General features: G+C 39.7%; 1 protein-coding gene across 4 annotated transcripts; it reads right to left on the bottom strand.

Annotated features, from left to right (window-relative positions):
- Positions 1-304: 304 nt before the first annotated feature.
- On the bottom strand, positions 305-12,138 carry CWC15 (CWC15 spliceosome associated protein homolog). 4 transcript variants are annotated; one of them, XM_014835404.3, is made up of 7 exons: positions 11,992-12,138; positions 10,645-10,783; positions 9,673-9,785; positions 8,973-9,061; positions 7,695-7,808; positions 3,785-3,903; positions 305-785 (listed from the first exon to the last, which is right to left on the bottom strand). In XM_014835404.3, exons 2-7 carry the CDS (start codon positions 10,773-10,775, stop codon positions 656-658), a joined length of 696 nt encoding a protein of 231 aa, XP_014690890.1. In that variant the 5' UTR covers positions 10,776-10,783; positions 11,992-12,138; the 3' UTR covers positions 305-655. The 4 variants fall into 4 exon arrangements, with proteins under 4 accessions (XP_014690890.1, XP_044608325.1, XP_014690892.1 ...); XM_044752390.2 differs by having other exon boundaries at positions 11,720-12,123; XM_014835406.3 differs by having other exon boundaries at positions 11,793-12,121.
- Positions 12,139-12,169: the final 31 nt, after the last annotated feature.

The following is a 12,169-nucleotide window of genomic DNA, read 5'->3' as shown; positions in this document are numbered from 1 at the left end:
GAAGCTGAATATCCAGAACACAGTGAGTGCCTCATGCTTCTAGACATGCTGAAGGAGCCCTTGTCTTGCGCCAAGAGAAGGGAAGCAGTGCCTGCAGAAGGGAGAGCTACCCCACGCTCCTCTGACACTCTTAAGTGCTTCCTGATTGATGACACTCCTCCATACCAACATGTGGTCCAAAACAGAATCCCTTTAATCTTTCCTCACACTCTTAAAAAACACAGATTAGATATCATGAATTAACTGAACTTAGATGAATGTAGAGAAATGAGGGGAAAAAATTAGTGCACAAAGAAATACAATATACAAAAGAAAATATGCCATGTTTTATAAGCTGCATACATTTCAACAAGAAAGTTGGGGACATAGATACGTTATTTAGATTATTAAAAATATTTATTACAAGCAGATTCCCTTTCCCATATTGAAAAGAAAACATATTACTGGAAACATTCAGAGAATGGAAGCTGGGTTATACCAATTCCCAAGTCCTTATCAAATAAGGTATCAATAAAGGAAAAGATATTTTGGAACTTAAAATTAGGGAAGCCTATACACAATTAAGGTAAGGGGAAAGAGAAAAAAAAACTAACTGAAATAAAGTCAGAATGATCGTTTACATTTTACAGTCTTTCATTAAGCACATAAAACTGTACTATTTAATATATTTCTCCATGAACTTTTTGTGAAATTCAGATCGCAGTGTATCATTTACAAATCTTTTGTCTTTCTTCTGATCATCTACACCTTTTGCGCAGTTCTTGAAAACAACATCATCATCCCACCTGAAGGAAAAAAAGGAAACAGAACACTCTTATAATGCTTGTTTATCAGGAGACGAGAACACCGTGTGAACTGCAAAGCGTAGTCATTACAGAATGATGCTCAACATGTACGTGGTTCAATGCAGCAAGTACACCCCAAAGAATAAAGAAATTCTTAACAGGTTATCATCTTGCTTTATTATAGCAGGAAAGGCAATTCCCATTTAGAACATACAAAACCATCTTCTTATTTCTCCAGTGTACGAAACTGAGTTAAAAAGCAGAAACTACATACATACATTTTACTTGCATAAATATTTAGTGTTTTCAGATCTAAATCAGAGTGGCAGCACCTGGCACTACCATGATTAATAGAAGCTCTAGATGATAAGTGACCAATTTACTGTTGTTTAGATTATGTGGTTTCAAGGATTTATAAAATGTTTCACCAGTTAACATTTAGTAATCATCCACTGTAGTGTTCACATCTTTTTGGTTGGCTTTTTATTGAGGTGTCATTGACATACCGTATTATATTAGTTTCAGGTGTAAGTATTGACGTTTTAGGACAACAGAAGGAGAAGAAACTACTGGGGTCTAACAATCAAGGCTCATGTACTGGCCACATCCACACTGACCAGAGGGAAGCAGCAGTTGGGGATAGGGCAGGACGCCGGTTGGATTCTTCTGGTTTGATTTCATAACATGTAAACATAAAAAACCCCATGGATGGGCTACAAAATATGTTTTCTAGAAAATAATGAGTATGATTTCAAAATATCACCTAGCATGTAAAACACAAACCCACATATGTAATATAAATACTCTCACAAATCTATATAAAAACGCAAGCCCATATGATGTGTGTGTGCGTGTATGCATGCCAGAGGAAACTGCATGTGGAAAGGAAGCAAAGAACGAGGGCGGCCATCTTTGGAAAACAGTAAAGTCCTCGCTGGTGCAGCACAGGGAAATGTGAACAGCCGAGCAGAGCCAGGGCAAGCGTGACCTGCATATTAAGACACGTTGCCATCTCCAAACAATCCCATCTGCATCCAATCAAGGCAGAAGAATAAGCTATATAGTTTAATATAAATACAATCGATGTTGTTTTTTCTTTCCACTCTCTCAACTCACTGCCAACAGGCTTTCAGCCCCTCCTTCTCAACATCAAAACTGCTCTTCCACACTGCTAATGCAACGGCCACTTCGCAGAGCTCACTCTGCTCACCCTGTCACCGATACTGGACCTAGATAATCATCGCCTCCTTGAAACGCTTTGCTTGCTTGGCTTCCAAGACACCCACCCATCTCTTCTGGTTCTCCTCCTTCCTCACTGGTTGCTCCTTCTCAGCCTAGTTTTTTCACTCAAAAGCCACTCAGTCAAGATTTACTGAGCACCCAGTACATACCAGGCACTGTTCCAGGCACTGATAGCTAATCCCCTACCCAAGCTCTCAGCATTATCCCAGGCTCAGTCCTCTGACTTCTCTCTAGCTATACTCATTCCCTAGGTAATCTCATCTAGTCTTCGAGGCTTTAGACGACTTCTCTAAGTTGACAGCTCCCAAACTCACTACCTCTAACCTGGACTAACTCCAGAACTGTGTATCAAGCTACCTATTCAACATTTCCACCCAGATGCATATAACATCCCAAACTCACTGTGTCTTAAATATGCCACCTCCCCCACCCCCAACCTCAGTTTACATTCTTCCCCATCTCTAGCCTTTCAATTACTCAGGTCAAATACCTTGGATAAAATGTCACCTTCCCAGCAAATCCTTCCTTGACTACACTGTTGCCATTGTAAGGACTCGAGTTTTTACAATGAATGAGTTAGGAAGCTGCTGAACAGTTTACAACAGGAGGTTGTCATCTTTCACTTTAAAAGGACCATGATGCTGCTGTGTTAAGAAAAAACTGGGGGTGGGGATGGAGACGGTGGGGAGCATGCAACGGGAAACCAGTTATGGGTACCACATCACTCCAGATGGTAGCACGGGAGGCAGGAAGAAATAATAGATATGGTTTAACAGTTAAGCCTACAGGGTTCCTTGATCACTTATATAAAATACCAACTAACCTCCCTCCCACTCAGCACTTCCTATATGCTTTTCTGTTTGATTTTCCTACATATCACTATCCAAAGTACCATATACAGTATTTACTGTTTCTACTCTCTCCCTCTTCAGCCTCTACTTCACCATTCCAAACAAACACACCGTACAGAAAAGAGTTCGGATGGCAGGACTGAGACTGCTATGCTTAGAAAGGCCCGCTTGCAAGGTCAGCCCTTGGCTGGCATTTGGAAACTTGGATTTCAGGAATCCTCTCCCCTAGACTGTGACTAAACTCTTTGAACAAATAATGTGGTTTATGCTCAACACCTGCTTTCCTTCTGGGGAGTCTAGATTTTGGTATGTGCTAGGCAGAGGTTGCCTATATGACTGGCTCCCAATAAAAACCTTGGGCATGGAGTCTCTAATGGGCTTCCCTGGGCAGAAACACCACAGACATGAAGCTGTATATTCACTGCTAGGGGAAAGAACATGCTCTGTGTGACCCCTCATGGGAGGGACAGAGCATAAGGAAGCGTGCACATGGATCCCTTCAGTGCCTTTCCCTTTATGATCTGGCTGTGTATCTTTACTACATTAGTCGTAAGTACAACTATATGCTGAGTCCGGAGTCCTTCTAGTGAGTGTCCGAACGCGGAGGGTGGTCTTGGGGACCCTTGACACATACACCTAAAATGTAAGCTTTGTAGGGTTAAGGGCTCAGTGCATTGCTCAGTCTCTAGAGCTTAGAACAATATCTGGTATGCAGCTGGTTACTGTAAATATCTATTGAAAATAAGTTTATTTTCTTTCATTCTCCTTGTTCCATTATTTCAAACTCTGATTAAAAAAAAAGAATATCAGGAAAAACTGGGATTTTAGAAGCTCTACATAATACTGTTTGCTATAAAACTCATACTCTGTGTGTATACATATCGCCAACCCATTACTGTATAGTACCTTCTTTTAACTTTGAAGTTGGCCTGAGGCTGGGATGGGCCAGTGAGGTTAAGGAGAGGGTTTCCACTCAGAATGTTTTCCATACGAATCCTCTCTTCTTCAGCTTTTTGTTCTTGTTCCTTTCAATGACAGGGGAAAATTCAAATTTAGTTATATTAACTCCAGTATCAATCTTCTGATATAGCCCATATTTTAAAAGACTGTTAAGGATTTTATGTGGGAGATGGGATAAGCCTCAAGGTAGTGTTGTTTTTTGTTTGTTTTTAAGAGATACCAGAAAAGTCTCACTTGTCAAAATAATTTGGTATTTTTGTTATATATATTTCATATTTGCCATCATATATTCATTGGTCTCTTCTGATTCAGAAATTCTTAAGATGCATACTTAAATCTATTCTCTTACTCAAAGTACACATAAAATGTATTTTAAGAGAGTACACCAATAAACATATTCTAATAATTTAAGAACGTATTAAATATCAGAAAGACTCATTTAGCAAAGCTATTACTCAATTTTTAAAAAATGGCTATACATAACTGTGATTAAAAATAATTTTATTTTGAATTACTAACAATGTAAACTTGTATCTCTAGGAGTGGTGACAAGTTATTATTAACCAAGAAACATCTCCTAAAATAAGACAAACTATCACATAAAAAATTATATTCAGTCAACATGCATTTCTACTAATTTACCTGAGGTTTATCAATTTTGTTATGCTTTATTGCTACAGACTTATTTTATTTTATTTATTTATTTAGAGGAAGATTAGCCCTGAGCTAACTGCTACCAATCCTCCTCTTTTTTCTGAGGAAGACTGGCCCTGAGCTAACATCCGTGCTCATCTTCCTCTACTTTATACATGGGACGCCTACCACAGCATGGTGGGCCAAGCCGTGCCATGTCCGCACCCGGGATCGGAACCAGTGAACCCTGGGCTGCCAAAGCAGAACGTGTGCACTTAACCGCTGTACACCAGGCCGGCCCCTGACTTTTTATTTTTATACCTCTCATCCTGCATCAGTTATAAGCTTGTCTTTCTACACTTTTATTAGCATTAACCTCTTTGAACTCGAATCAACAGCAGTTTCATTCTTAGAATTAGGAATATAAACGTCTAAAATCCTTAGCCGTAAGTCCTAGATCTAGCTGATTCCATGTTATCTTAAACCAAAGATAAATCCCAATTTGCCATTTGGGGGATAACAGATTAATAGATCAAGAAAAAAGACACTTTCTGGAAGTCAATTTAAAATGAACCTAACAAAGTGTTAGACCACTTGGAAAAATAACCTAATTTCCTATACAGGTTAATGATACTTTAATATCCCAGTGTGAACAGTGGATTTCTTTTTTATGAGGCCAAATAACTGGGAGGTAAGAAAATGCAATTTTCAGGGAAACAAACAGTGAAATTCCTTTAGGTCACTGCTTAGACCTTAAGCAAATAAAGTCAGGAACATCCAACATAAGAGTAAGAAAAGACAGCTTTCTAAAAATGATACATTTATTTTTAACAAATTATATTGATGCTGAAAGTGAAAAGACACTTCTCTGAGATGCTATGGAAATAGGAACACAAGTATAGAATGCATGCAAACCTATAATAATGATGTTAGTGGCCCTGGCCATTTTATGTTTGGAACATTATTTCCTTTAGAATAACTAGCTAATTGCCACACTTAGCACTGGAAAAAAAAGGTGGCAACTCTTTGCATATTCAAGTACCAGGCACAATACGCTTCATGAACACAGGCTAACAGTCAACGGCCTGCAGGTCAAATCTAAACCACCCTGGTTTTGTAAATAAAATTTTACTGGAACATAGTCACACCGATTCATTTATGTGTTGTCGATGGTTGCTTTCGTGCTAGAACAAGCAGAGCTGAACAACTGCAACAGAGACTGTATTGCCCGTAAGCCTAAAATATTTACTATCTGGCCCTTTACAGACAGTTTCCTAGCCCCTGACACAGGCTGACTGGTTTGAAAATGTTATTTCGGGACACTTCAAAAATCAGCCACTAGAAAACCAGAAAGGGAAACAGGGACAAAAGAAATAAAACTGTCATTCAGCCCCAAGAAACACCAAGACATTTTTGTACAAAGAGATTAGATGAACCTCACAAAATTGTAAGATCTTTGGTCTAAAGTGTTTATCCTCCCTAAGCGTCAACGAAATGCATTTAAATCGCTTGTCTCTTTATGTATCCAGAACTGTTCGGCAAGCCAAACGAACCTGGAATAGAACAACTGCCCTCTAGTGGTGTGCAAGTGATATCAGAAAAGTTCTTTTAATTATTTGATTTTGCAAAATTAGACATAAAAATTATAAGCTATTATAGGAATTTTGCTATCCTATGCCAAACTTTGATGAGAATTGTATTTAAACTATTTTTCTTCTTCCAGTCTGAATTCCAGCAGTCTTCTACTTCCCTAGATTCCTTGCAGTAACCTACAGTGGTCAGTTACCCAAGTCTTTTTCCCCTTTTTCTTTTTTTTGCAGGGAAGGACTCACCCTGAGCTAACACCTGTTGCCAATCTTCCTCTTTTTTTTTCTTCTCTCCAAAGCCCCAGTACGTGGCTGTATATCACAGTTGTAAGGCCTTCTAGTTCTCCTATGTGAGCTGCCGCCACAGCATCACAACTGACAGACGGGTGGTGTGGTTCTGCGACAGGGAAACCAACCTGGGCTGCCGAACTGGTGAGAGCACTCAACTTTAACCACTAGGCCATCAGGGCTGGTTCTTTCCTTCTTTTTTTTCAACAGAACAATTCTTGGCCCAAATGAAATCTTCCACAAAAGCCCATAAAACAGAGCTGAGCTGTTCTATTTGAAAGCAGGCAGATATCCATACTTGAAGGTCTCATAGCATGTCAAATTCAACATGTTCCAAAAAGAACTCATCTCTTTTCTCTCCCATCCTTCTGCATTCCCTGTATTAGTGCATGGCACCAACAGTTACCCAGAAACTGGGGGTCATCTTTGCTGTCATATCCAATCAGTCACTTTATCTGGTCAATTGCCCCTTCTTGATAGCTCTATCAGCATCTGTTTACTTCTTTCAATTCCAATTATGCAAGATTCTCATAGCTGCATGTGAGCAGGATTGGAACAGCCTTTAAATCAGTTCTTTCTAATCCACCCTCCATATTTCTGCCAGAATAATCCTTCTAAAATCTCTATCCAATCTTATCAATCTCCTGCTGAAATCAACTAGCTTCTCATATCCTTCAAAACAGAGTCCAAACTCCTTTAGCATTGGTTTACAAACCTCTGATGCTCTGACCTGCTCATGCCTCCCCAGTTTCATCTCTTATTGTTACTACTAGGGTAATTCACTCAAAGTTTAAAGGTAAGTACTATGGATCCTATTTAATCCTTATAACTATCTTTGAGTTAGACATAGTTTTCTTCCATTGTAGAAAGGGAGAGACTGTGGGCACTTGGGGAAGTTATGTGAATTGCCCTAGGTTATATAAAATCTATTGACAGACTGCATTAACAAGTGCCTGGACAGAAGGCAGGGAGCACAAGACAAAGAGAGAGATACAGATGACCTTATTATTCTGTGGGTTGTTTGTAGGCCATGACCATATCTTAATTGTCTTTGATTCTTCTGACACTTAGTAGATACTGACCAAATGTCTGCTAAACAAATGAACAATTAAGTGAATAAAGAGCGATTTGATAAGTATTATTAGGTGTGTCTGAACTATTTGAAGAGAATTTCTAACATAACCAGGAGACTTAGGATGCCACAAAAATAATCAGATTTATAGATCTACAGGTGCTGTATCTAGACATGGCAAGGACGATTTCTAATATTACCTGAATTAAAAATATTTCTAGTTTAGTATATGTGAGAAGATGGAGGAAGATGTAAATATTTAATACTTTGATTTTACCTTTCTGGCCTGCTCTTCGGCTCTTTCTTTTTTAATTTTTTCCAGTTCTGCAAGAAGAGCTGCAGTATCATCATCATCACTCTCCTCTTCAAAATCTTCATCTTCATCTTCCTCCTGAAAAAGAAAGGTGATGGCCCAGGAGATCAGAGAGAAAATGCACATTATTCATACTCTTCCATAAATACTGCACTTACCAAATCTTTGGGAGAGGATTAATTTTCCTACTGGGAAATAAAATGCACCTAAATATGATTTAAATCAACTACCAACCAAAAAACAAAACTCCACCAAAAAGCTTATGAATTCTCAGTAAAATGTCAACGCCTGATGTGTTGGAGAGATTATAATGGCAAATAGTATAAAAAAGTATGTTTTAAATTTACATGATTAAACAGGAATTTACATGAGAAAAGCCCTAAAGTCAGAAAAGGAATACTTTACACAGATACACAGTACATATGTACACAGTGTATCACCCTGAGAGTCAAATAATTTTACATAGTTCAAAACTTTAAACTAGGAAGTAAGGATAATCAAAAGTCCAAAAAAGGGTGCTAAATTCTCAGAATAATTTCAGATGAATAAACATTAGATTTCGCTTAAAACTGGGTTCTCTTTAGTTAATTACTGAGTTTATTTAATTCAATCTGTCAACTTTAGACTAACTGCTGATGTATGTGCTTAGTTAGATGCTACCCATGAAAGGTTGCTCAGATTTTTCCACTGTATGTAGAAAACTGCAAATTAATTACACACTGTAGGGTTCCACTGAATTTTAATGTTAACTGAAGCACTAATCCTAAAAACCTTCCACTTAGCTCACTTCCTCCCTAAGCATAGAGGGAGCCATTAAGTGTAGTGCTCATCAGGAGGGAGCATCTTTGGTGTTTAATGTGGAAAGGCCCCTGGGTTCAAATCTAGGGGGTTATTAATTGAGAGCCGAGGACGAAGAATGCCCTCCGGAAGTGTGTAATATGGTAGTCAATCTCCAGGATTTAATATAGGAAATTACTTTTGGGGAAGCACATCCTTTAACAGACTACTTATTTGGTTGTCTGGAGATGAAACTTGTTCTTGAGGTTTAATTAACCAGAAAATAATACTTTTTGTTTTAAAATCAACTATGAAGTTTAGCACTGAAGTCAGGACTACATTTGACTAACAGCAAGTAAAAATAAATGTAGGACGCTTCTTAAAGCCAAAAGAATAAAAAAAGTATTTCAAAAAACATGATAAATAAATTACTATATGGAGATGAAGGGAGGAAACAAAACATACATCTGTTAGAGGATCGTCCGCATCGAGGTTGGCAGCGGGAATCTGGTCTAACCGAGGCTTCTTTGATACTGAAGAGGAGGTTGTATGTTCTGCGGAAAAACAAACATCATTTCGCTTACTAAAACAAACACTGCATTTCTCACAACATTCTAGGGACCTGTGGGCACAAAGAGCTTAGACTACAGGCATCATGACAGCAGGGTTCAGAACCACAGCCTGGCAAATAAGCCTTGGTAAATATTTGTTGAATGAATTTTCATGAAAGTACTGATTTTAACATGGGAACTGTAGCTTGTCTCAGGAAATTTAGGGAATAGTTTACATATGCTGAAAATATAAAAAAGGTATTATAACTGATGCCCCTAGATGTCTTCCAATAGCCAGTAAGAAAATAGGAGAACCTCATAGTAGAACCATGGGGCCTCAAAAAGTCTGGCCACTGTAAACAGTCAAAAACTTGATCTGAACTGAAACAAGGGCTGCTGAACATCTCCAGATCACCCTGTGCCTTTTAATACAGAAGCATAAAACGATGAAACTGGAATCAACCTCATTATCATCTCTAATCTAATCATTTGAGGAAGTGTCACAGCTCTCACCAATTTTACAGCAAACACAAATATTAATCTAATTAGTGAATGAAAGAAAAACAATTGTCAACATAATTATATGAGAAAAATGTCTGGGGCAGTGTTGGTACCTCGGTTTGGGCGATCTCTATTTTTTTCTCTTGCAGCAGCTCTCTCTCTCTCTTCCAACTCTCTCCTAAAGTCACGGTTCCTAACCTCCTCAGGGGCATCCTGAGTGGTCTGTCTAAAGTAGAAACAAATGAGGGCAAAATGTTACTAAAGAAACACGTGGCTGTAGCAATGGAAGACAACTCACAAAAAGCAACCGTGTCCTTGAGTCCCTCAAGCATAAGAGGGAACTGGACAAGATCATTACCCTAATCTGAAGGTTACTAACAGGCATCTTTGTGATGTTTCCAACATTTCAAGAAGCCCAAACTGAAACACATATTTTCCCATACTAAGGCTGCAGATTGATTAAAACATCTTTACTTTTTGTTAGCGTGTCATGTCAACTCAGGGCTCATTACTGTAACACCTTTTTTTTTTGCTGGGAAAGATTTGCCCAGAGCTAACACTTGTTGCCGATCTTCCTCTTTTTTTCCCCCTCCCCAAAGCCCCAGTACATAGTTGTATATTCTAGATGTAGGTCCTTCTAGTTCTTCTATGTGAGCCACAACCAAGGCATGGATACTGAGAGATGAGTGGTGTGGTTCTACACCCGGCAACACGCCTGGGCCACTGAAGCAGAGCATGCTGAACTTTAACCACCAGGCCATCAAGGCTGGCTCACTGTTATTGTAAACTTTTAATCTCATACTGATTAATGTTGATAGTGCTTGGTCCCTCTCAGGTAATGTATTAGTTATTGTTTCATCTACACATGGAAATCCCTAGTTAATAGGAATTTCTACATAAGAAATATCTAGTAGTATTTTACACTCATGGAGCATAATTCTACTGTTAAATACTCTATTGAATTCTACTCCTAGGAAAATAGATAATTTAAGTGATATAACCCAAACATGCTAGTATCTCATGACCATGCCATTTAACAGATTTGGTCTTGCTTTGTAAACAAACAAACAAAAAGTCTTCATTACCTGTATTTTATCTTTGTATGAGAAGGTAGGTCTCGGCTTGAATACTGCTTTGAGAGTTGGCTCAAATCACCTTCTCCTTTTCCTCTCCCACCTCGCGCAGGTTCAAAAGTTGGCCTAGCTGCTGTTGTCATCTTTTACGCTTTGAAGAAAAACAGTATCAAGTTATTTCCAATACGACAAACTCTCATTTTATAAAGTATTAATCACTGTCCATCCTTGTGAAACATTTTCCGAAACTCATTCTCCAAAATTTACTTAAATAATCTCAAACAGAAGTTCTCAAGAAAACAAATAATGAGGCTTAGAGAGTACAAGGAATACGGCTTCTTAGCTCTTATTTAGTGCAAAAAATTCCATCATGAAGATGGGAGTTTGTGTTCCTGTTCTCCTTCCAGCTCTGTGGCCTTGGGCAAATCACCTAGCTTAAGTTTCTGTGGAATGGGAATATTCCCCATAGGATTACTACGAAAATTATGAGACTTAACATGTTAAAGCCTTGTAACATACAGTACTGCTGTGACTGAGTTTTAAAAATTCTCAGCTCAACCTTCCTTCACCAGACTCCCTAAGGTTTGGATTTTATCTAAACCTCACACAACAGAAAATAGGCTAGTAACTACAAAAACAAAAAAATTTTTTAAAAATCACTAAGTTAACTGAGTGAAACTGTGCCAAACTTCAATGACAGTTACATAATCAAATTCTCCAACATCCTTTTTTTGATCTAATTTTCTCTTACAGCAGCCATCATCAGATAAATTAGATCTTTTGCAGGTTATAAGTTACGCAATGCTCAAAAAACAGGAACCTCACTTGCAAAGGATTCTGATAAACCAAAAATCAGAGACCTGTTCCTTTTGGTTTTGAGCAGCCAAAAGAATACTGCATAGCAGATGAATCCACTAAAAGCCCGTTAGCATTGGAAAAGCAAGCGTGTGGGGAAGCTACGGAACTGGCACACTACATTTTCAAACAAGAAAAATGGACGTATCCAGAGAAGGAGAAACAGGCCACTGGGGGCGCCGCCGCCTCCCACACCCGACAGGATAGTCACTCCTGTCTCCCAGGAGCTCGCCTTCGGGGTGTCACCAGGAACTCTCGGACTCTTTCCCCACGCCCGGCTCCGCGGCGGGTGGTGGGGCCCCCACCCTGCTGAACGCCGTCTGCAGAGCGGCCTTCACGCTGCCCTCTCCGCGGCCGGCCCGGGATGCTGGAAGCGCCCGAGAGCCGCTGGGGTCCGCCACCCGTCCACCGCTCCGGGGCCTCTCCACCGCCGACTGCGACTCCGACCGCCCCTTCCTGCCCCAGTCAGATGAAGAGACAATCCGCGATCCTCCTGCCGCTCACGTTGGCCGAGGTCCCAAGCAGCAGCCTCCGCAAATCATACAGACACCATTACGACTCTGGGCTCCCAGAAAGCTCTGCGCGCAGGGCCGAGACCCAAGACCCGGAAGCAAACCCCGAGCTCTTCAGTCGGGCTTCAGCGGCGGAGGCAGCGACCAATCCGCGGAGGCCAAAGTGGAAG

This window comes from Equus asinus, chromosome 20 (genome assembly GCF_041296235.1).
Source record: "Equus asinus isolate D_3611 breed Donkey chromosome 20, EquAss-T2T_v2, whole genome shotgun sequence".
Classification (NCBI taxonomy): Eukaryota; Metazoa; Chordata; class Mammalia; order Perissodactyla; family Equidae; genus Equus; species Equus asinus.
Note: the sequence above shows the minus strand (reverse complement) of the source record. Positions and strands in the feature narration are given on the sequence as shown.